General features: G+C 52.8%; 3 protein-coding genes across 5 annotated transcripts; 2 read left to right on the forward strand and 1 right to left on the reverse strand.

Moving 5' to 3' along the window:
• Positions 1-1,859: 1,859 nt before the first annotated feature.
• On the reverse strand, positions 1,860-14,688 carry FUS (FUS RNA binding protein). The gene is given in 17 exon segments (XM_084307179.1): positions 1,860-2,088; positions 3,973-4,126; positions 4,201-4,216; positions 4,218-4,332; positions 4,416-4,536; positions 4,618-4,719; positions 4,795-4,831; positions 4,833-4,925; positions 6,747-6,853; positions 7,629-7,661; positions 8,745-8,779; positions 10,065-10,245; positions 12,179-12,354; positions 12,426-12,567; positions 12,647-12,801; positions 12,911-12,935; positions 14,590-14,688. Coding segments are annotated over 17 exon segments (1,545 nt in total). The 5' UTR covers positions 14,603-14,688; the 3' UTR covers positions 1,860-2,048.
• A 98-nt stretch (positions 14,689-14,786) lies between these two features.
• Positions 14,787-20,436, forward strand: LOC311221784 (uncharacterized protein). Of its 3 annotated transcripts, none has more exons than XM_084307181.1 (3): positions 14,787-15,061; positions 19,211-19,549; positions 19,644-20,436. In XM_084307181.1, exons 2-3 carry the CDS (start codon positions 19,303-19,305, stop codon positions 20,297-20,299), a joined length of 903 nt encoding a protein of 300 aa, XP_084163307.1. In that variant the 5' UTR covers positions 14,787-15,061; positions 19,211-19,302; the 3' UTR covers positions 20,300-20,436. The 3 variants fall into 3 exon arrangements, with proteins under 3 accessions (XP_084163307.1, XP_084163308.1, XP_084163306.1); XM_084307182.1 differs by lacking the exon at positions 14,787-15,061 and adding an exon at positions 17,826-17,859 and having other exon boundaries at positions 19,250-19,549; XM_084307180.1 differs by lacking the exon at positions 14,787-15,061 and having other exon boundaries at positions 18,510-19,549.
• Positions 20,382-22,239, forward strand: LOC311221786 (uncharacterized protein; the record flags this gene model as incomplete). The annotated part of the gene is made up of 2 exons (XM_084307183.1): positions 20,382-22,000; positions 22,094-22,239. The coding sequence occupies exons 1-2, from the start codon at positions 20,497-20,499 to the stop codon at positions 22,237-22,239; spliced, it is 1,650 nt and encodes a 549-aa protein (XP_084163309.1). The 5' UTR covers positions 20,382-20,496.
• Positions 22,240-24,133: the final 1,894 nt, after the last annotated feature.

The raw sequence follows: 24,133 nt of genomic DNA on the forward strand, positions 1-24,133 counted from the left end.
CAATTCCCCTCAAAACCCCCCAAATTCCCTCACAAACACCGCATAACCCCTCAAAACCCCCTTATATAAACTTAAAAACCCCAATAACACCCCAAATCCCCTCACAATTTCCCTATATCCCCTCAAAATCCCCCAAATCCCCTCAGAACCCCCCCTCTCCTCACGCTCCCGCCCTTTTTTCCCCCCTTTTTTCCTCATTTTTTCCCTTTTTCCCCTCACCGGGCGCCCCCAGCAGCAGCAGCACCGCCAGCAGGAAGCCGGGCCGAGCCCAGCGACAGCGACAGAGTCGGCGACAGGCCCCGTGTCGGCGACAGGGACGCGATCGGCGACAGCCCCGGAGCCAGCCCGGGCCCGGCCCCCCCCCCCATGGCGCCGTGGCCGCGCCGCCGGCACCTGCCGCCACCTGGCCACGCCCCCTCTATTTATAGCCACGCCCTCCCGCGAGGCCACGCCCACATTCCAGCCGGCCACGCCCACCCCCCATCCGCATACCTGGCGTGGTTGTGGGGGGCCCCCCTTTTGGCCACGCCCCCTCCCCACCTGGCCACGCCCCCCCGCCCCGTTCTACCTGGGCGCCCCCCTGGCAGCGAGGCCACGCCCCCTCCCCATGTGGCCACGCCCCCTCCCTCGTAGCCACGCCCCCTCGGCGGCCCCATAGGGGTTTATGGGGCCCTATAGGGGGGTTTCTATAGGGTCGGCGCCTTATAATAGGGTCAGGGCCGTGTTTTGGGGTCAAAAAGGGGCTGTTAGGGTCGGCGCCTATAGGGTCAGGGACTTTATATAGGGTCAGGGACCTTATATAGGGTCATGACCCCTATATAGGGTGTTTTATAGGGTCAGCGCCTCCCTCCAGCGCCCAGCCCACCCCATAGGCCCCCCTCTGCCCTATAGGGCACGGCGGTGTCCCCCCATAACCCCCCCTCCCTTATAGGGTCTCCCCTCCCCCTATAGGAACCCCCTTCCCTTATAGGATTTCTCCCTCCCCTATAGGGTTTCTTGCCCTATAGGGTTCTCCCTCCCTTACAGAGTTCTCCCTCTATAGGGTTCCCCGTCCCTTATAGGATCTCTCCCCCTATAGAGTCCCCCCACACCCCCTATAGGGTCCCATACCCTCTACAGCGTCCCCACACCCCTTATAGGGACCCCCCATCCCCTATAGGGTCCCCATACCCCCTGTCAGGCCCCCCAACACCCTAGAAGCCCCACCCACCCTATAGGATTTCCCCATCCCTTGTAGGATTTCTCTCCCTATAGGTCCCCCCACACCCCCTATAGGGTCCCATACCCTCTACAGGGTCCCCCACATCCTATAGGGACCCCATAGCCCCTATACGATCCCCCCACCCCCTATAGGGTCCCATACCCCCTACAGGCCCCCCCCAACCCCTATAAGATCCCCCCCACCCCCTATAGGGTCCCCACATCCCCTATACGATCCCCCCACTCCCTATAGGGCCCCCCTAACCCCTATAAGGTCCCATACCCTCTATAGGGTCCCATACCCCCTACAGCCCCCCCCCCACCCTCTATAGGGTCCCCACATCCCCTATAGGATCCCCCAACCCCTATAGGCCCCCCATTCCCCTAAAGGGCTCCCCTAAGCCCTATAGGGTCCCCACACCCCTTATAGGGTCCCCCCATCCCCTATAGGGCCCCCCCCATCCCCTATAGGCCCCCCCCCCCTCCCCCCCGCCTGACTCAGCGGGGCCGGAAGCGGGGCCGGGCCCCACCCCGGGCCCTTAACGAGCAAACCCTAACGAGGGGGCGGGGCCGGAAGCGCTAATTAGGGGCCCCCCTCCCCCCACTAATTAACGCCCCTCCCCCCCCCCCATCCCACTAATTAACGAGCCAGGCGCCGCCTTCGTCAGCCCCCGAGGCGCTTTTAATTGGGCCCGGGGGGAGGAAAGGGTTAAAAGCAGGGAGGGGGCGGGGCCAAGGCTCCGGGGGCGGGGCCAGCGCCTCGAGGGGCGGGGCCGGCGCCGCGAGGGGGCGGAGCCGAGGCCCCGAGGGGGCGGGGCTTGGCGTAAAAAATGGCGGAGGGGGCGGGGTCAATAGGGCCTCTCGCGGCGGTCCTGCCGGTGGTCGCCCCTGGGGAGAGAGGAAGCTCGTTAGGGCTAATTAGGGGCTAATTAGGGGTAATTAAGGGTAATTAGGGGTTAATTAGGGGTAACGGGGGGTTAATTAGGGGGCGGGGGTAATTGGGTGGTCGTTGGGGGTTGGGGTTAATGAGGGTTGGGGTCAATGAGGTCGTTAGGGGTTAATGAGGTCGTTAGGGGTCGGGGTTAATGAGGGTTGGGGTTAATGAGTGCTTCGTTAGGGGTCAGGGTTAATTGGGGACTTCATTAGGGGTCAGGGTTAATGAGGGTTGGGGTCAACGAGGTCATTAGGGGTCAATGAGGTCATTAGGGGTTAATGGGGACTTCGTTAGGGGTCAGGGTTAACGAGGGCTTCGTTAGGGGTTGGGGTTAATTAGGACGCCGTTAGGGGTCAGGGTTAATGAGGGTTGGGGTTAATGAGGTCATTAGGGGTCAATGAGGTCGTTAGGGCTCAGGGTTAACGAGGTCGTTAGGGGTCAGGGTTAATTGGGGACTTCGTTAGGGGTCGGGGTTAATGAGGGTTGGGGTTAATGAGGTCGTTAGGGGTCAGGGTTAATTGGGACATCGTTAGGGGTCAGGGTTAATGAGGGTCAGGGTTAATGACATCGTTAGGGGTTGGGGTTAACGAGGGCTTCATTAGGGGTTGGGGTTAATTGGGAAATTGTTAGGGGTCGCGGTTAATGAGGGTCGCGGTTAATGAGGTCGTTAGGGGTCAGGGTTAATGGCAACTTCGTTAGGGGTTGGGGTTAACGAGGACATCATTAGGGGTCAGTTAACGGGGCCATCATTAGGTTTCAGAGTTAACAGGGCTTAACCAGACCCTCATTAGGGTTCTGGGGCTTAATGAGACCCTCGTTAGCGCTAATTAGGTTAACGAGGACATCGTTAGGGGCCAGAGTTAACAAGGACATCAGTAGGATCCAGGGTTAACAGGGTCATCATTAGGTTTCCGAGTTAACGGAGTTAATGAGACCCTCGTTAGGGTTCCGGGGCTTAACGAAGCCCTCGTTAGCGCTAATTAGGTTAACGAGGACATCATTAGGGGCCAGAATTAACGACGTCATCAGTAGGGTCCACCGTTAATGGGGTTATCAGGAGTTTAACGGGGCCATCATTAGGTTTCAGAGTTAACGGGGCTAACAAGACCCTCGTTAGGGTTCCAGGGCTTAATGAGACCCCTCGTTAGCGTTAATTAGGTTAACGAGGGACATCGTTAGGGGCCAAAGTTAACAAGGACATCAGTAGGAAAAGGGTTTAACATGGTCATCATTAGGTTTCCGAGTTAACGGAGTTAATGAGACCCTCGTTAGGGTTCTGGGGGCTTAACGAAGCCCTCGTTAGCGCTAATTAGGTTAACGAGGACATCGTTAGGGGCCAGAGTTAATGACGTCATCAGTAGGGTCCACCGTTAATGGGGTTATCAGGAGTTAACGGGGGGCCATCATTAGGTTTCAGAGTTAACAGGGCTTAACCAGGACCCTCATTAGGGTTCTGGGGCTTAATGAGACCCTCGTTAGCGCTAATTAGGTTAACGAGGGACATCATTAGGGGCCAGAATTAATGACGTCATCAGTAGGGTCCACCGTTAATGGGGTTTATCAGTAGTTAAAAGGGGGCCATCATTAGGTTTCAGAGTTAACGGGGTTAATGAGACCCTCGTTAGGGTTTCCGGGGCTTAACGAAGCCCTCATCAGCGCTAATTAGGTTAACGAGGATATCGTTAGGGGCCAGCGTTAACGAGGACATCGTTAGGGATCAGAGTTAACGGGAACACCATTAGGTTTCCGAGTTAACAGGGCTTAACCAGACCCTCATTAGGGTTCCGGGAGCTTAACGAAGCCCCTCGTTAGCGCTAATTAGCTTAATTAGGCCTCACCTGGAGTCCATCTTGCCGGGCCCGAAGCCTCCTCGGTCTCCCCCTCGCCCCCCTCGGAATCCTCCCCTCTCTCCTCCGCGCCCCCCTCGGAAGCCGCCGCGCTCGAATCCTCCTCTCCCTCCGCGCCGCTCCTCTCCGAATCCTCCTCCGCCTCCTGCAGGACCCAAAAAAGGTCTTCACCGACCCAAAAAAGGCGGAATTGAACCCAAAAGGAGCTCGGGGACTCACCCATGTGGTTGCCCCCCGCGGCCGCCGCCGGGGTATTTGCCCCCCATGTGGGGCGCGCCGGGGCCGTCGGGTTTGGGGGCCTTGCACTGGTTGCACTCGTTGCGCCAGGAGAAATTCATGTTTTCGCACGCCCTAAAACGGGTTGATGACGTCATCAGCCCCTCCCCAGTTTGTCCCAGTCCTTCCCAGTTTGTCCCAGTTAGGATAACGCTCACGGGTTGGGGCATTTCCAGTCGCCGGCCCGCTGCTGGCCGCCGCCGCCGCTGGGGAAGCCGCCGCGGTTGCCGCCGCCCGAGCCGCTGTTGCCGCCGCCGAAGCCTCCCCGCCCCATGGGACCTGTTGGGGAAGCGTTTTTTGGGGTAAAAAAGGGCGATTTTGGGGTCGCCCGGGTGCTTTTAGGGGCGGATGGGGGCTCACCTCCTCGGCCCCGGCCGCCCCGGCCGCCGCCGCCGCCGCGGTTGAAGTCGGCGCGGCGGGTGGCGAAGGAAACCTTGATGGGGTTGCCGGAGAACTCTTTGCCTGAAAAAGGCGGTTTTTAGCCCAAAAGGAGGAGGGGGGGGTTGGGTTTGGCCCTCCTCTTTTCGGGGTTCCTACCGTCGAACCAGTCGATGGCGGCCTTGGCCGAGGGGGGGGTCGTCGAAGGAGACCGTGGCCTCCCCCTTCAGCTTGCCGGTCTCGCGGTCCGTGTAGAGGTTGATCATGGGCTGCCCCGTCTTCTTGTTGGTCTGCGGGGGAGGACACGCTAAGAACATGCTAAGGACACGCTAAGGACATGCTAAGGGCGTGGGGTGGCGGGCTGGGGTGAAATGTTCAAGGATACGCTAAGGATGTGGGGTGATGTGATGAGGATGGATTGGTGTTAACATGCTAAGAACATGTTAAAAGTGGTTTAACATACTAAGAACATGCTAAGGACACGCTAAGGACATGCTAAGGGCGTGGGGTGGCGGGCTGGGGTGAAATGTTTGAGGACACGCTAAGGATGTGGGGTGATGTGATGAGGATGGATAGGTGTGAACATGGTAACGATGGATTAACATGCTAAGAACATGCTAAAACATGCTAAGGACACGCTAAGGGCATGCTAAGGGCGTGGGGTGGCGGGCTGGGGTGAAATGTTTGAGGACACGCTAAGGATGTGGGGTGATGTGCTGAGGATGGATTGGTGTTAACATGCTAAGAACATATTAAAAGTGGTTTAACATACTAAGAACATGCTAAGGACACACTAAGGACATGCTAAGGGCGTGGGGTGGCGGGCTGGGGTGAAATGTTTGAGGACACGCTAAGGATGTGGGGTGATGTGATGAGGATGGATAGGTGTGAACATGGTAACGATGGATTAACATGCTAAGAACATGCTAAAACATGCTAAGGACACGCTAAGGGCACGCTAAGGGCGTGGGGTGGCGGGCTGGGGTGAAATGTTTGAGGAAACGCTAAGGATGTGGGGTGATGTGATGAGGATGGATGGGTGTGAACATGGTAACGATGGATTAACATGCTAAGAACACGCTAAGGACATATTAAAACATGTTAAGGACACAATAAGGACATGGGGTGGTGGGCTGGGGTGAAATGTTTGAGGTCACGCTAAGGATGTGGGGCGATGTGTGGAGGATGGATCGGTGTGAACACGCTAAAAACATGTTAGAAGTGGTTTAACATACTAAGAACATGCTAAGGACACGCTAGCAACACTCTAAGGGCATGGGGTGATGGTCCAGGGTGAAATGTTTGAGGACACGCTAAGGATGTGGGGCTATGTGTTGAGGATGGATCGGTGTTAACATGCTAAGAACATGCTAAAGGTGGTTGAACATGCTAAGAACATGCTAAAGATGCCAAAACATGCTAAGAACATGCTAAAACATGCCAAGAACATGCTAAGAATCGAGATATATTATGGGCATGTGCACATATTTCATGGATGAGCCCATCCTATAAGCCTGAAGACTAAACGACTTGCTGGAAACACGCCTCAACATGCTAAGAACATGCTAAGGATGGGCAGAACATGCTAAGAACATGCCAAAACATGCCACGAACATGCTAAGAATCATGATATATTATGGACATGGGCACACACTTCATGGATGACCCCATCCTATCAGCCTGAAGACTAAATGGCTTGCTGGAAACACGCCTCAACACGCTAAGGATGGGCAGAACATGCTAAAACATGCTAAAACATGCTAAGAACACGCTAAGAGTCGTGGCATATTATGGGCATGGGCACATATTTCATGGATGAGCCCATCCTATCAGCCTGAAGACTGAATGACTTGCTGGAAACACGCCTCAACACGCTAAGAAGGGGCCAAACATGCTAAGAACATGCTAAAGACACGCTGAAACATGCCAAGAACATGCTAAGAATCATGGTATATTATGGACATGGGCACACACTTCATGGATGACCCCATCCTATCAGCCTGAAGACTAAATGGCTTGCTGGAAACACGCCTCAACACGCTAAGGGGCTGAACACGCTAAGAACATGCTAAGAACACGCCAAGAACACGCTAGGGACACGCCAAGCTGACCTTAATGATCCCGATCTGCTTGAAGTAGTCGGCCACCGACTCGATGGTGACGTTCTCGCCCAGCCCCTGCACGAAGATGGTGTTGTTGTCCGAGTTATCCTGCTCGCCTGCCCCGGGGGAGGGAAGCTCGTTAGCGCCGCCGCTAATTAGCCCCGCCGCTCGTTAGCGCCGCCGCCTCGTTAATTGCCCCCCCACGCCCCTCCCTGGTCACTCGTTAGGAAGCCGGGCGGCCTCGTTAGCTCATTAACCCCGCGAGTCACATCCGAGGCTAGCCTCTCGTTAACCCCGTTAATAGCCTCGTTAGAGCCTTAATTAACCCCAGAGCCTTAATTAGCCTTCCTAATCAAGTCCCTTAACCTCGTTAACCCGTTCCTCTTAATTAGCGCGCCATCCCTGAAGAATTTTAACCCCTTAACAGCCTCGTCACCCCCAAATTAGTCCCTTTTTCCCCCAATTTGCAGCCTCGTTAGCCCCCATTCCCTTAATTAGCCTCATTAGACTCCTTAATTAACCTTCCTAATTAACTCCTCCCCATTAATTAGCCCACCACCCCTTAAAAACTTGAACACTTCGACTTCTAACAGCCTCATCACCCCCAAATTAGCCCCTTTTCTCCCCAATTTGCAGCCTCGTTAGCCCCCCGTTCCCTCAATTAGCCTAATTAGACCCCTAATTAGCCTCGTTAGACCCTCAATAACCTCAGCAAATCCTTAATTAACCATCTTAATCAACTCAACCCCCTTAATTAGCCCACCAGCCCTTCAATTCTTGAATCTTTTGACTCCTAACGGCCTAACTAGCCCCTAATTAGCCCCTAATTAGCCCCGTTTTCCCCCAAATTCAGCTTAATTAGCCCCTTCCCCTCGTTAGCGCGCTCATTACCAGGATCGTGCCTCGGCCCTTGGTCCCGGGGTCCTTTCAGCACATGCAAAAATTAAAAACCAAAGCGTTAATTAGCCACGAGGGGGGGGCCGGGGGAAACACCCGACCACCCCCACCCCGAAACCCCCCGAAATCGGTTCAAAAACCACCGAAAAAAAACTCAGTTTCCACCCCCCTTCGCCCCCAGCCCCGTTTTGGGGCGAAAAACCGCTTTTTTTGGTCCCCGGAACCGCTTTTTTTTTTCACGTCGCTCGCCCTCGAAACGGAGGCCGGCGCCGCCGCTCGCCGGTTCTCGGATTTTCATCCCAAAACCGAGGCGCGACGGCTCGCCGCCCCCGGGGTTGAATTTTTTTGGGTTTTTTTCCCCACTTTTTGGTGAAAACACGCTTTTTTTGAGAATTTTGTCGCCTTTAAAAGCACCACCAGCAACACCAAGGTTCAGCAAACCCCTCCAAAACCGGTGCGAAAACTCTCAGAATCGGTAAAACCAAGACACGCTTTTTTTTTATCGGTACACTGCAGCGCTCACCACCTCACCGCTCCCCGTTTTTGGGGGGAAAAATGTCAATTAGACCATTTTACGTGTGTTTTTTTTTTTAAAGCAACCTCAGGTCACCGGCACTTTGCACCAAAATTGCGGGTTTTCGTAGGTTTTTGCCCCAGAACCACGCACCAAACCTTATTTTTTTGGCTTTTTTTTTTTAAAACCACATGCAACCGTTTTGTTTTTTTTTTTGCTGAAAACCAGCTCGTTCAACCCCAAAAAAACACCATTTTTGTAAGCCAAGAGTTGTCTTTTTTTTTCCCCCGTTTCTGCTTTTTTAGCACACACGCTCGACCGTGGGGTTTGGTTGGTATTTTTTGCCCAAAAAAGACACTTTTACACCCAAGACGCAGCCTGCTAAACGTCGTCTCCGGCCGGCGCTCCTTTTTTGCCTCGGCATTCCCGACAGGGGGGGAGCACTTTTTTGGGACTTTTTCAACCCAAAACGCCCGGCCCCCGCGCTGTTTGCGGAGAAAAGGGGTTAAAAAACTAGCCAAACATCAAAATACACTTTTTTTTTAGTAGCATTCTGTGCATTTTTTGGGTTCAAATGCTGAACTCTTGCGACTTACCACCAAATTTATTGAAGCCACCACGCTCACCACCGCTGAGGAGATAAATTAGAAGATAATGAAGCTTTTTTTTAAATTTTTTTAGGGTTTTTTTGGCCTTTTTTGATTAATTCCCGGGATTTAGGAAAAAACGGGGCTCGTTTCGGGGTAAAACCAGCGCCTTTTGAGTAGTTTTCCTCCTTCCTCAAGCCCCCTCCCCGCTTTTCGGGGGGCTCCGTCCGCCGGCGTCGTTCCTCCACGCAGCAGCCGGGCTTTTTCTCCGGCCAAAAAAAAGTGAAAACCCCGGCTTTTTCGCCACTCCAAAAATCGCTACTTTGAGCTTTCTGTCCTTGTTAAAAAAAAACGGAAGATTTTCGCCCAATTTCGGGGGTTTTTTTTGGTTTATCTCCCCCCTGCTTCCAAGCTGAGCCCACCAGGACGTTCCCCCCCTCCCCTTTTCCTCTCTCTCTCTTCATTTTTTTTTTTTGTCCCTTTCTGCGTTTTTTTTTGCTATTTTTTTCCCCTTTTCTGCCATTTTTAACCCCAAAACTGCGGAAAAAGGCGGAGAATTGCGAAAGTTTCGCTGCCTTTCACACCTGCAGCACACAAAACGCAGAGTTTGTTAACAGGCACAACAGCAGCGGCAAGACAAAAAACAAGCAAACGCGGCTCGCCCCCGCCAATACTCACCTTTCCGCCCCAAAAGCGCCGCTTTTTAGCCCAAAACCACGTGGCAGAGACACATGCGCAAACCCAAAACCGTCAGTTTTTTACATCAACCATCATTTTGGTGGTTTTTTTTTGTCTTTTTTCTTTACAAATCCTCCTCCCTTCGTGCACCGGGACACCACCGAGACACTCGAGTCCAAGTCTCACCCAGAAATCGGCATTAAAAAGTTTCCAAAACACCCAAAACTCGCCATTTTTGTTTGTTTTTTTCTGCAGTGACCTCAAAACAAACCATTTTTTTTTACTCTTTTAACTCTTTTTTTTTCCTTTTTTTAAACCCGGGGCACGTGCCCCCACCGTGACAGGCACCAGAGAGGCTACGAGCGACCTTTCGCAACCAGGTTTGCTGAGTATTTTCCCCAAAAACACCCTTTTTCCCCCCGTTTTGCGAGGGGAGGGGGGGCTCTTACCGCTCCGTGCGCCTCCGCAGCGCCCCCCTTTAAAACCTCTTCAACCTTTCGGGGCTCTTTCCCCCTCATTTTGCTTAAAATCTAGTTTTTTTGAGGGAAAAACCCCCAAAACCATTCCCTCTCCCTTCATTTTTTTTAATTTTTTCCCCCCTAGGCTGGTTTTTACCCCAAATTTCCCCCGAAAAAGCCCCAGGAAACCTACCCCAGGTTGCCTCCTCGGCCTCCACGGCTCCCACGGCCCCCACGGTCGTAGCCCCCCCGGCCGTAACCGCCCCGGCCGCGGCTCCGCTCCTGCTGGCCCCCTCCGTAGCCACCGCTCTGCTCCTGGTAGCCACCGCCGCCGCCGCCGCTCATGGACGACTGCTCCTGGCCGTAGCTGCTGGCTGGAAGGGGAAAAAAAAGGGAAAAATGAGGAAAAAAGGGAAAAAAGAGGGTGAGGATGGAAAAAGGGGAGAGAAGGAGGGTGAAGGTTGAAGAAGAAAAGAGGAAAAGGGTGGAAAATTTAAAATAAAGGGGGGGAAGAGGATGGAAAGTCAAAAGTGAGGGGGTAAAAAGGATGGAAATTTAAAAGTAAGGAGGAAAAAAGACTGGAATCTGAAAAATGTGGATAAAAAGAGGATGGAAACTCAAAAATAAGGATAAAAACAGGCTGGAAATTCAAAAATAAGGATAAAATCAGGCTGAAAGTTCAAAAATAAGGATAAAAACAGGCTGAAAGTTCAAAAATAAGGATAAAAACAGGCTGGAAATTCAAAAATAAGGATAAAAAAAGGCTGAAAGTTCAAAACTAAGGATAAAAAAAGGCTGAAAGTTCAAAAATAAGGATAAAAACAGGCTGAAAGTTCAAAACTAAGGATAAAAAGAGGCTGAAAGTTCAAAACTAAGGATAAAAACAGGCTGAAAGTTCAAAAATAAGGATAAAAAGAGGCTGAAAGTTCAAAACCAAGGATAAAAAGAGGCTGAAAGTTCAAAACTAAGGATAAAAACAGGCTGAAAGTTCAAAACTAAGGATAACAAGAGGCTGGAAATTCAAAAATGAGGTAGAAAGAGGCGGAAAATTCAAAAATGAGGTAGAAAGAGGCTGGAAATCCAAAAGTAAGGAGAGAAAAAGACTGAAAATTCAAAAAATATGGATAAAAAGAGGCTGAGAATTCAAACATAAGGACGTAAAGAGGCTGAAAAATCAGAAATAATGAGAGAAAAAGGCTGGAAATCCAAAAATAAGGGCATAAAGAGGGTGGAAATTCAAAAATATGGAGAGAAAGAGACTGGAAATTCAAAAATATGGAGAGAAAGAGACTGGAAATTCAAAAATACGGATAAAAAGAAGCTGGAAATCCAAATATAAGGATAAAAAGAGCCTGAGAACTCAAAAATAAGAATAAAAAGAAACTGAGAAATGAAAAATAAGGATAAAAAGAGGCCAAAAAAGAAAAAGTAAGAATGTAAAGAGGATGAAAATTCAGAAATGAGAACAGAAAGAGATGGGAAATTCAAAAATAAGGATGGAAAGAGACTGAAAATTACAAAATGAGGACAGAAAAAAGCTGAAAATCCAGAAAAAAATACATAAAGGAGCTCAGAATTAAAAAATTAGGATGTGAAGAAGCCGGAAATTCAAAAAGAAGAACAAAAAAAGGCTGGAAATTCAATAATAAATACAGAAACAAGCTGAAATTTCAAAAAGAAGGACATAAAGCGGCTGAAGAATTCACGAAGCAGCAGCTAAATAGGCTGGAAATTGAAATATAAAGATATAAAGAGAATGAAAATGAAAAAAAAATATATAAAAGAAGTAAAAATTTAAAAAATAGAATATAAAGGGGCTAAAAAATAGGAAGTAAGAATGTAAAGAGACTGGAAATTAAGAAATTAGGACATAAACAGAATGAAGCTGTAAAAAGAAATACACAAAAACACTAAAAAATAAAAAATTAGAATATGAAGACACTAAAAAATCAGAAATAAGGATATAAAGAAGCTGAAAATTTGAAAATAAAAGCACAGAGAGGCTGGAAATTCAAAAATAAAGACAGAAAAGGGCTGAAAATAAAATAATTAGGATGTAAAGAGGCTAAAAATCAAAAAGCAAGGATATAAAGAGGCTGAAAATCCAAAAATAAGCACAAAAAGACTGAAAATTCAAAAGTAAGGATAGAAGGAGGCAGAAAATTCACAAATAAGGATAGAATGAGCTTGAGAACAGAAAAACATGGATACGAAGAGGCTCACAATCCAAAAATATGGATAGAAAAAGGCAAAAAAAAACAGGTTTTTGGCCTCCAAATGGGTTTAAGGAAGGGGTTTGGGGCTCACATCCACCACCGCTGCCACCGCCGCTGCTGTACTGGCTCTGCTGGCTGTAGCTCTGCGGGGGGTTGTAGGAGGACTGCTGGTTGTAGCTCTGCTGCTGGCTGCTGTAGCTCGACTGCTGCCCGTAACCGCTGCTGGGGGGCTGGCCGTAGCTCGAGCTCTGCGAGCTGCTCCCATAACTGCGAGAAAAACCACTTTCGGACCCAAAAATCCGGGTTTTGAGGTTAAAAGGGGGATACGAGGGGGTTACCTGCCGGTGGAGGAGCTGGCGGCCGGCGGCTGGGAGTAGCTGGGGTAGGAGGAGGGCTGCCCGTAGGAGGTCTGCGACGTCTGGCTGCTGCCGTAGCCGCTGGTGCTGCCGTAGGCTTGAGGGGTGGACTGGGTGCTGTAGCCTGGAAGGCGAAAAAAACCATCAAAAAAACACGTTTTGGACCCAAAAGAGAAGGAAAAGAGGGGTGTTCGGGGACGCACTGCTCTGGGTCTGGCCGTAGGAAGAGCTGTAGCTGTTCTGGCTGTAGGCGGAGGTGTCGGCGGACTGGCTGTAGCCGCTGTAGCTCTGCTGCCCATAGGGCTGGCTGCTCTGCTGCGAGTAGCCCTGGCCCGGCGGGGTCGGGTAAGCGCCGTAGCTGCGGGGAAAAAGCCCAAAAAAGCCGTTATTCGCCCCAAAAGGCTCTTTGCTGCGAGGTGTTTTGAAGTAGACATGAGGCAGAAGGGAGCGGGGGGGGAGGGATGTACCTTTGCGTCGCCGTCTGGCTGTAATCTGCAGGGAAAAGCCCCCCAAAAACACCATTAATTATTTATAAGCATAATCACACACATATCCTAATACATAAACATCTATATATTGCCATAAACGTTAATTAAATTCACTAAACTATAGCTTTAATTGTTTATCTAACAATTAAACAAAGCCACGCGTACACGCATCCACAATTAACCATTCAAAACGCCACAACCGCAATTTCAACTAAATATATAAATAAAAATTTGTATGTTCTACCTCACACACGCCGTGTTTATACACAATCATGCCCCCATATATACAATATGGAGTCGTTTGGATTAGAAAACGCCTCAAAAATCATCAAATTCAGCCGTTAAACGCACGTGTGTACACATCAAAAAGCTGAATAAACACATATACACTGAAACATGTGGAGACGTGAGATAAATATATTGAGGTTTTAAGTTTTTCATTGTTCGAGTGGGGGAAATATCAATGTATGGCGCGCTATGAAGCAGGAAGAAGCTGGAAATCATTACCCTGCGGCTATGTTTCACCAAAACTAGACCTTAATTAATAAGCCACGCCTATATACGTAGAAAAAAAATGAAATTCATTTATTTTTCCTCAAACACCTCGTTAGATAGGAGGTTTTATTGCTCCTTTTCAAGCCTCCCGCGTCTAAAATGGCGGCTCGCCGCCTCCTTTTCCCGCTCGCTCACGTCCCTCGCTCAAAACTGACAGGATTTTTCCTTTAAAACCCAAATTTTTCCCTCTGGAACGCTTCAACAGAGGAAAAGCTTTCTCTTAAACGCGCAAAAAGCGGGTTTTATCAACTAAAAGGGGGTTAAAAACGGTGGTTTTTGGGGGGTGGGGACCCGGATGGCGGACTGCGGCAGCGCCGCCGCGCATGCGCCGCGCGCGCCCCGCTCCTAAAATGGCGGCGGTGGCGCAGCTGCAAAAGCCGCGCCCCACAAAATGGCCGCCGGGGAGGAAGGGGGGGGGGGGAGCCGTTACCGGGCCCCGTTACACGCCGGGGGGGGGCTCCAAATTTCCTCAATAAAAGCTAAAATAACTCAAAAACGGTTTTTCTCCTCGTTTTTTTTGGTGGGTTTTGGGTTGGGGGTCGGTGGTCCCGCCGAGTGGAGGCCGAACGGCGCCGCGCTTTGTTTGCGCCCCCCCCCCCCCTCCCCCCCCGCCCCGCACTCACCGCGCCCTTTTGTTTCTTAGCACCTCAGAAATGAACAAAAATCGTGATTTTTTACCCTAATAAAGCGGATGAGGGTGAAATACGATTGGAAATGAAAAATAAACCCCGCGCGGTGAGGGATTACCCACCAATTAACCCGCCCGGTTAAAGCGAACAAAGGAACCATCGCCCCCACAGCGCATCACAATGAAAAAAACACTCGGAAACGCCAGGAAACCACGGGAATCGGTCAATTTTGTGGTAAAAAACGTATAAAATCAGCACAGCGGCTAAAAATCCTGAATATATAAAGAATGTAGGTGCCCCCCCAGGGTATAACGGGGCGTAAACCCCCCCCGGTGATGCTGCGGGACCACCCCCCACGGCGCTAAGAGGGAGAGGTTTGTGGGACCCCCCCCCTTGGGATTTTGGGGGTGGTTTTGGGACCCCCCCCCCCGGGGTTTTAGGGGGGTTTTTGGGCCCCCCCCGCGCCCCCCGTACCGTTGGAGGCCATGGCGGTGCCGCCCTGCTCCGCCGCTTCCCCCTCCACGTGGCGGCCGCACTGCGCCCCCCGCCCGCCCTTTATAGGCTCGGCCGGAGCGTGCCATTGCTAAGGGGGGGGGGTTTGGTTCCATCCCCCCCCCCTCCAGGGCTCCTTGGTACGGTCCGGGGGTGAGGAGGGGCCCCGAAGGGCGGGCGGGACCATTGAGGGGATGGGGGGGGAATGAGGGGGCGTGGTCACGGAGGAGGGGGCGTGGTTTGGGATGGGGCGGCTGGGGAGGGATGGGCGTGGTCTGAGCGGAGGGGGCGTGGCCAGGAGGGCGGGCGGAACCATTAGGGGTTGGGATGGGGGGGGGATGGGGGCGGCTCCTGGTGCCTTATAGGGGCCCTATAGGGGCTGCTGCGTCACGGGGAGCCTATAGAAGGCCGCTGGAGACCCCTCCCCCGCTCCTATAGGGACCCTATAGAGACCGTACGTACCCGCACCGGCCTCCTATAGCTATAGGAAGCTATAGGGGCCCTATAGAAAGCTATAGGGGCTCTTCAGACCCCTATAGGAAGCTATAGCGGGCCTTCAGACCCCTATAGGACCCTATAGGAAGCTATAGGGGCCCTTCAGACCCTTATAGGGACCCTATGGGAAGCCATAGGGGACCTTCAGACCCCTATAGGGGCCCTATAGAAAGCTATAGGGGCCCTTCAGACCCTTATAGGGACCCTGTAGCAGCCTCACGGGGGTTGTCCCTCATAGGGACCCTATAGAAAGCCATATGGAACCCTATAGAAACCCATATGGAGCCCCTGCTCCCTGTTAATGGACCCTATAGAACCCCATATAGAAGCCTTACCCCCTTATGTGGCCCTATAGAAACCCCATAGGGACCCTCAGTCCTTTATAATGATCCTATAGAAGCCCATAGGGACCTTCGATTATTCTGACCCTATAGGAACCCCATAGGGACCCCATAGAACCCCATATGGGCCCTTTAGTCCCTTCTATGGACCCTATAGCAGCCTCCTAGGGGCCCTCCCTCACGGGGACCCTATAGAAACCCCTATAGACCCCTCACTCCTTTATGTGGGGAGGTTAAAAAGGGCGGGAAACGTGAAGAAAACCGTTAAAAAATGGCGGGAAACGTGAAGGGGGCGTTAAAAAGGGCGGGAAACGTGAGGAGAAACCGTTAAAAATGGCGGGAAACTTGAAGGGGGGGCGTTTAAAATGGCAGGAAATGTGGGGAGGAACCGTTAAAAATGGCGGGAAACATGAGGGGGGTGTTTAAAAGGGCGGGAAACGTGAAGAAAACCGTTAAAAATTGGCGGGAAATGTCTGTGGGGAGGTTAAAAAGGGCGGGAAACGGGAGCGGAACCGTAAAAGATTGTGGGAAATGTGAGGAGAAACCGTTAAAAATGGCGGGAAATGTGAGGGAGGAGTTTAAAAGGGTGGAAAACATGAAGAAAACGGTTAAAAAATGGCGGGAAATGTCTGTGGGGAGGTTAAAAAGGGCGGGAAACGGGAGCGGAACCATTAAAAATGGCGGGAAACGTGAAGAGGACCGTTAAAAACAGGCGGGAAACTTGAGGGGGGGGGTTAAAAGGGCAGGAAACATGAAGAAAACCGTTTAAAAATGGCGGGAAACATGAGAAGAACCATTAAAAATGGTGGGAAACCTGAGGGGGCCATTTAAAAGGGCAGAAACATGAAGAAAACCGTTTAAAAATGGCGGTAAACATGAAGGGGGGGGGTAAAAATGGCGGAAATGTGAGGAGAAACCGTTAAAAATGGCGGGAAACATGAAGAAAAACGTTAAAAAATGGCAGGAAACGTGAAGGGGGGTAAAAATGGCGGGAAACTTGAAGGGGAGCATTAAAAAAGGGCGGGAAACTTGGGGGGGGACATTTAAAATGGCAGGAAATGTGGGGAGGAACCGTTAAAAATGGCGGGAAATGGAGGGGGGCATTAAAAATGGTGAGAAACGGGAGTGGAATGGTTAAAAAGGGCGGGAAATGTGAGGGGGGCTGTTAAAAATGGCGGGAAACATGAAGAGGACTGTTAAAAAGGGCGGGAAACGTGAAGAAAACCGTTAAAAATTGGTGGGAAATGTCTGTGGGAAGGTTAAAAATGGTGGGAAACGGGAGCAAAACCGTTAAAGATGGCGGGAAACTTGAAGAGGACTGTTAAAAACAGAGGGGAACGTGAAGAAAACCGTTAAAAATGGCGGGAAATGTGAGGAGAAACCGTTAAAAAGGGCGGGAAATTTAAGGGGGGGGGTTAAAAGGGCAGGAAATGTGAGGAGAAACCGTTAAAAATGGCGGGAAATGTCTGTGGGGAGGTTAAAAAGGGCGGGAAACGGGAGCGGAACCGTTAAAGATGGTGGGAAATGTGAGGAGAAACCGTTAAAAATGGCGGGAAACATGAAAAGGACCGTTAAAAATGGCGGGAAACGTGAGCAGAAACCGTTAAAAATGGCGGGAAACATGAGGGGGGCATTTAAAAGGGCGGGAAACGTAAAGAAAACCATTAAAAAATGGGGGGAAATGTGAAGGGGGGGGGAAATGGCGGGAAATGTGAGGAGAAACCGTTAAAAATGGCGGGAAATGTGAAGAAAAAAGTTTAAAAATGGCGGGAAATGTGAGGGGAGGTTAAAAATGGCAGGAAATGTGAGGAGAAACCGTTAAAAATGGCGGGAAACTTGAAGAGGACCGTTAAAAAAGGGCGGGAAACTTGAGGGGGGGGGTTAAAAGGGCGGGAAATGTGAGGAGAAACCGTTAAAAATGGCGGGAAACGTGAAGAAAAAGTTAAGAAAATGGCGGGAAATGTAAGGGGGGGAGTAAAAATGGCGGGAAATGTGTGTGGGGGGGTTAAAAATGGCGGGAAACTTGAAGAGGACCGTTAAAAAAGGGCAGGAAACTTGGGGGGTCGTTTAAAATGGCGGGAAATATGAGGGGGGGGTTAAAAGTGGCGGGAAACGTGAAGAAAACCGTTAAAAAATGGCGGGAAATGGGGGGGGGGGGTGTTTAAAAATGGTGGGAAATGTGGGGGAGGGGCACAAGGTGCCCCTGGGGGGGGGCACCTGGGCGTCCCCAACCCCCTTTTTGTGGCCTGGGGGGGCCCAAAATGGCCCCGCTGTGCCCCCCCCCCTTCCCAGTTCCCAGCAGGGCTCGGCCCCGTAAAGGTCAGGGCTAAAAATACCCCCGGGGGGGGGCCATATAGGGCCGTAGGGGCCGTATAGGGGCCGGCGCGGCGTGGGGAGCTATAGGGGCCGGCAGCGGGTAGGGAGATGGTGGGGGGGGGGCGTTATGGGGGCTATAGGGCCCTGGGGTGATTGGGGGGGGGTTATAGGGTCTGGCTGAGCCCCCTATAGGGCTGGTGGGGTGGTATAGGCATCCATAGGGGGGTGCTGGGGGCTCCTATAGGGGTAGGCCCCTATGGGGGGGGTCCTATAGGGCTGGGCTCCCATGAGGGGGGTCCTATAGGGCTGATGCCCGTGGTGGAGAATCTTTGGGGTCTATAGGGCCGAGCCCCTCTATAGGGGAGGTTTCTAGGGTCTCCTATAGGGCTGAATTCTATAGTGGGGGCTCTCCAGTGTCTCCTATAGGGTTAAACCCTATGGTGAATATTCTCCAGGGTCTCCTATAGGGCTGAACCCTATGGAGGAGACTCTCTAGTGTCTCGTATAGGGTTGAGCCCTACAGTGGGGACTCTCTAATGTCTCCTATAGGGTTAAACCCTATGGAGGGGACTCCCCAGTGTCTCCTATAGGGCTGAGCCCTATGGGGGGGATTCCCTACTGTCTCCTATAGGGTTGAACCCTATAGTGGGGACTCCCTAGGGTCTCCTATAGGGCTAAACCCTATGGGGGGGATTCCCTAATGTCTCCTATAGGGCTGAACCCTATAGTGGGAACTCTCTAATGTCTCCTATAGGGCCAAGCCCTATGGGGGAGATTCTCCAGTGTCTTATATAGGGCTCAGCCTTATAGTGGGGATTCTCCAATGTCTCCTATAGGGCTGAACCCTATAGAAGAGACTCTCTAATGTCTCCTATAGGGCTGAGCCCCACAGTGAGGACTCCCTAGTGTCTCCTATAGGGTTAAACCCTATGGTGGGGATTCTCCAGTGTCTCCTATAGGGCTGAACCCTATTGTGGGGACTCTCTAGTGTCTCCTATAGGGCTGAGCCCTATGGGGGGGATTCCCTACTGTCTCCTATAGGGCTGAACCCTATAGAAGAGACTCTCTGGTGCCTCGTATAGGGCCGAGCCCTATGGGGGGGATTCTCTAATGTCTCCTATAGGGCTGAACCCTATAGAGGGGACTCTCTAGTGTCTCCTATAGGGCTGAGCCCCACAGTGGGGACTCCCTAGAGTCTTGTATAGGGCTGAGACCTATTGTGGGGACTCCCCGGTGTCTTCTATAGGGCTGAACCCTATAGTGGGGACTCCCTAGGGTCTCGTATACGGCTGAACCCTATAGTGGGGACTCCCCAGTGTCTCCTATAGGGCTGAACCCTATAGAAGAGACTCTCTAGTGCCTCGTATAGGGCCGAACCCTATGGGGGAGACTCCCTAATGTCTCCTATAGGGCTGAACCCTATAGTGAAGAATCTCTGGTGTCTCCTATAGGTCTGACCCCTATACCGACAACTCCCACTCCTCCTATAGGGCCGACCCTCCCATATAGGACCCCTCCTCTCCCCCCCCCCCCGACCCTAACCATGACGGCGCAGCTCCGGGCTCAGGGCCGGGCTCTGGAGGATCGGCTGCTGCGGGTGCCGGGATCCCAAATCCTGGAGGGGCTGCGGGAAGCCGGGGAGCTGGAAGCCAGCGAGGAGGCGGCGTTGGGACCCCCGGGGGGTCGCCCTTGGGTCCGCAGGCTCCTGGCGTTGGCCTTGGCTCGGGGCGACGAAAGCTGCCGGGTCCTTCTCCGCGTCCTGGCCGGTCTGGAAGAGCCGGGGCTGTTGGGTGAGACCCCAAAATCCCCGGTTTTATAACCCAAAAGGGTCGAAAAACCCCTATAGGAGGTCCTATAGGGGTTTTGGTGGGTTTTTTTTTGTAGATTTTTACGGGCCGCGGCGCGACGCGCAGCCCGCGCACCGCTCCGATTGTGCCTGCTGCAACCAAACGGAGGAGGGAGAGGCCAAAAATGAGGGTGAAAAGCCCAAAAATGAGGGTGAAGAGCCAAAAAATGAGGGTGAAGAGGCCAAAAATGGGGCTGGAGGACACAAAAATGGGGATGGAGGGCCCGAAAATGGGGATGGAGGACCCAAAAATGAAGATGGGGGCCCCGAAAATGGGGATGGAGGGAAAAAAGAAGAGGATGGAGGCCAAAAAGAAGATGAAGGCCAAGAAGAGGAGGATGAAGGCCCCGAAAATGGGGATGGAGGACCCAAAAATGGGGATGAAGGCCAAGAAGAGGAGGATGAAGGTCCCGAAAATGGGGATGGAGGACCCAAAAATGGGGATGGAGGGCCCGAAAATGGGGATGGAGGACCCAAAAATGGGGATGGAGGGCCCGAAAATGGGGATGGGGGCCCCGAAAATGAGGACGGGGGCCCCGAAAATGAGGATGAAGGCCCTGAGGAGGAGGAGGAGGAGGAAGAGGAAGGTGGAGGACCTGAGGAGGAGGAAGAGGAGGAGGAGGAGGAGGAGGAAGGGGATGAAGATGGAGGCCCCGAGGAGGAGGAGGAGGAGGCGGGAAGTGATGCGGAGTAGGCCCTGAGGAAGAGGAGGGTGGGGAGGAAGGTGGAGGCTGTGAGGAAGAGGATGAAGGCCCTGAGGAGGAAGAGGAAGGTGATGGAGGCCCCAAGGAGGAAGATGAAGGCCCTGAGGAAGAGGATGGAGGCCCCCGAGGAGGAAGAGGATGATGAAGGCCTCTGAAGAAGAGGCCGGAGACCCCATGGTGGAGGAGGATGATGATGATGGGGAAGATGAAGGCCCTGAGGAGGAGGAGGAGGAGGGCGAGGCTGAAGGAACTGAGACTGGAGAGGATGAGGAGGAGGAGGAAGAGGAGGAGGAGGAAGATGAAGGCCCTGAGGAGGAAGATGAAGGCCCCAGGGATGAAGATGATGATGATGAAGATGAAGGCCCCTGAGGAGGAAGACTTTGATGAGAAGGAGGAAGATGAAGGCCACGAGGAGGAAGATGATGAAGATGAAGGCCCTGAGGAGGAGGAAGACGATGATGAGGAGGAAGATGAAGGCTCCGAGGAGGAAGACGATGATGCTGAAGGCCCCGAGGAGGAGGAAGATGACGATGAAGATGAAGGCTCCGAGGAGAAAGATGATGATGAGGATGAAGATGAAGGCTCCGAGGAGGAAGATGATGATGATGATGAAGATGAAGGCCCCGGGGATGAAGATGAAGGCCCCAAGGTTGAAGATGAGGATGATGATGATGAAGATGAAGACCCTGAGGAGGAAGAGGAGGAGGAGGAAGATGATGATGATGATGAAGATGAAGGCCCCGAGGAGGAAGATGATGAAGATGAAGGCTCCGAGGAGGAAGATGATGATGATGATGGTGATGAAGATGAAGGCTCAGAGGAGGAAGATGAAGGCTCTGAGGAGGAAGATGATGAAGATGAAGGCCCCGGGGATGAAGATGAAGGCCCCGAGGTTGAAGATGAGGATGATGATGATGAAGATGAAGGCTCCGAGGAGAAAGATGATGATGATGATGAAGATGAAGACCCCGAGGAGGAAGATGAAGGCCGCGAGGAGGAAGATGATGAAGGCCCCAAGGAGGAGGAAGATGATGACGATGATGAAGATGAAGGCCTCGGGGATGAAGATGAAGGCCCTGGGGATGAAGACGATGACGATGATGATGAAGATGAAGGCTCTGAGGAGGAAGAGGAGGAGGAGGAGGAGGAAGATGATGATGATGATGAAGGCCCCGGAGATGAAGATGACGATGATGAGGAGGAGGAGGAAGATGAAGGCCCCGAGGAGGAAGATGAAGGCCCTGAGGAGGAAGATGAAGGCCCTGAGGAGGAGGAAGATGATGATGATGAAGATGAAGGCCCCGGGGATGAAGATGAAGGCCCTGGGGATGAAGACGATGATGATGATGATGAAGATGAAGGCTCTGAGGAGGAAGACGAGGAGAAGGAGGAGGAAGATGAAGGCCCTGGGGATGAAGATGATGATGATGATGAAGGCCCTGAGGAGGAAGATGACGATGATGATGAAGATGAAGGCCCCGGGGATGAAGATGAAGGCCCCGAGGTTGAAGATGAGGATGATGATGATGAAGATGAAGACCCTGAGGAGGAAGAGGAGGAGGAAGATGATGATGATGATGACGCTGAAGGCCCTGAGGAGGATGAAGATGACGATGATGATGAAGATGAAGGCCCCGAGGAGGAAGATGATGAAGATGAAGGCTCCGAGGAGGAAGATGATGATGATGATGGTGATGAAGATGAAGGCTCAGAGGAGGAAGATGAAGGCTCTGAGGAGGAAGATGATGATGATGAAGGCCCTGGGGATGACGATGATGATGAAGATGAAGGCCCCGAGGAGGCAGACGACGCATTTCGGGCGCGAGCCGCCCCCCCCCCCCTCCCCCCGCAGCCTTCCTCCCTCCCCCCTCCCCCTCCTCATCCTCCCTCCCCTCCCCCCCCCCCCCAAATAAAGCCTCTCCCCTCATAATTAAAGCTGCAGCTTTAATTAACGAGGGCCCCGCTAACGAGGCGAGGCCCTAACGAGCCCCTCCCCCTCCCCCTCCCCCCCCCCCCCAATGTCCGGGTGCTCTCCGGCCTCCGGGAGAAGGTTCCAGAAGCGAGGCCACCAGGGGGGGGTCGAGGCCACCAGGGGGGGTCGAGGCCACCAAGGGGGGGTCGAGGCCACCAAGGAGGCCACCGGGGAGGTGACATTGATGGGGAGGCCACCGGGGAGGTGACACCAAGGAGGTGACATCAAGGAGGGGAGGCCACCAGGGAGGTGACATCAGCAGGGAGGAGGCCACCAAGGGGTGAGGCCACCAAGGGGGGAGGCCACCAGGGAGGTGACACTGCCAGGGAGGCCACCAACAAGGTGACATTAATGGGGAGGCCACCAGGGGGGTGACATCAATGAGGAGGCCACCAAGGGTTGAGGCCACCAGGGGTTGAGGCCACCGGGGAGGCCACCAGGGAGGTGACATTAATGGGGAGGCCACCAGGGAGGCCACCAAGGAGGTGACATCAAGGAGGGGAGGCCACCAGGGAGGTGACATCAGCAGGAGGAGGCCACCAAGGGGTGAGGCCACCAAGGGGGGGAGGCCACCGGGGAGGTGACATTGATGGGGAGGCCACCAGGGAAGTGACACCACCAGGAGGAGGCCACCAAGGGGTGAGGCCACCGGGGAGGTGACATTGATGGGGAGGCCACCAGGGGGGTGACATCAATGAGGAGGCCAAGGGTTGAGGCCACCAGGGAGGTGACGCTGGTGGGGAGGCCACCAAGGGGTGAGGCCACCAAGGGGGGAGGCCACCGGGGAGGTGACGCTGGTGGGGAGGCCACCAAGGGTTGAGGCCATCGGGGAGGCCACCAGGGAGGTGACACCGCTATCGAGGCGAGGCCGAGGAGGATTTTGAGGTCACCGAGGAGGATTTGGGGTCCTCGAGGAGGATTTTGAGGTCCCCGAGGAGGATTTGGGGTCCCCGAGGAGGAATTTGAGGTCCCCGAGGAGGATTTGGGGTCCCCGAGGAGGAATTTGAGGCCGTTGAGGAGGATTTGGAGGCTGCCGAGGAGGATTTTGAGGTCCCCGAGGAGGATTTGGAGGCTGCCGAGGAGGATTTTGGGGCCGTCGAAGAGGAATTTGGAGTCTCCGAGGAGGATTTGAGGCCGCCGAGCAGGATTTGGGGCCGTTGAGGAGGAATTTGAAGCCACCAAGGAGGAATTTGGGGCTGTCGAGGAGGAATTTGAGGCCATTGAGGAGGATTTGAGGCCGCCGAGTAGAATTTGAGGCCGCTGAGGAGGATTTTGGAGTCCCCAAGGAGGAATTTGGGGCTGTCAAGGAGGATTTGAGACCGCCGAGTAGGATTTGGGGTCCCCGAGGAGAATTTGAAGTCACCGAGGAGGATTTTGGTGCCGTTGAGGAGGAATTTGGGATCACCAAGGAGAATTTGAGGCTGTGGAGGAGAATTTGAGGCCGTGGAGGAGAATTTGAGGCCGCCGAGGAGGATTTTGAGGTCCCCAAGGAGAATTTGGGGTCACCAAGGAGAATTTGAGGTCGTTGAGGAGAATTTTCGTGCTGTTGAAGAGGAATTTGGAGTCCCCAAGGAGGATTTGGGCTCCCCGAGGAGGATTTTGAGGCCGCCGAGGAGGATTTTGGAGTCTCTGAGGAGGATTTGGGGCCGATGAGGAGCATTTTGAGGCCACCGAGGAGGATTTGAGGCCGCTGAGGAGGAATTTGGAGTCTCCGAGGAGGAATTTGAGGTCCCCGAGGAGAAATTTGAGGCCGCCGAGTAGGATTTTGAGGTCCCCGAGGAGGATTTGGGCTCCCTGAGGAGGAATTTGGTGCCGTCGAGGAGGAATTTGGAGTCTCTGAGGAGGAATTTGG

Source organism: Netta rufina (assembly GCF_964035555.1).
Source record: "Netta rufina genome assembly, contig: SCAFFOLD_154, whole genome shotgun sequence".
Lineage (NCBI taxonomy): Eukaryota > Metazoa > Chordata > Aves > Anseriformes > Anatidae > Netta > Netta rufina.

Coding starts and splice junctions, on each gene's coding strand:
- LOC311221784 (XM_084307181.1), top strand. CDS start 19,303: ATGACGGCGCAGCTCCGGGCTCAGGGCCGGGCTCTGGAGGATCGGCTG. Junction 19,550..19,643: donor GGAAGAGCCGGGGCTGTTGG/GTGAGACCCCAA, acceptor TTTTTTTTGTAG/ATTTTTACGGGCCGCGGCGC.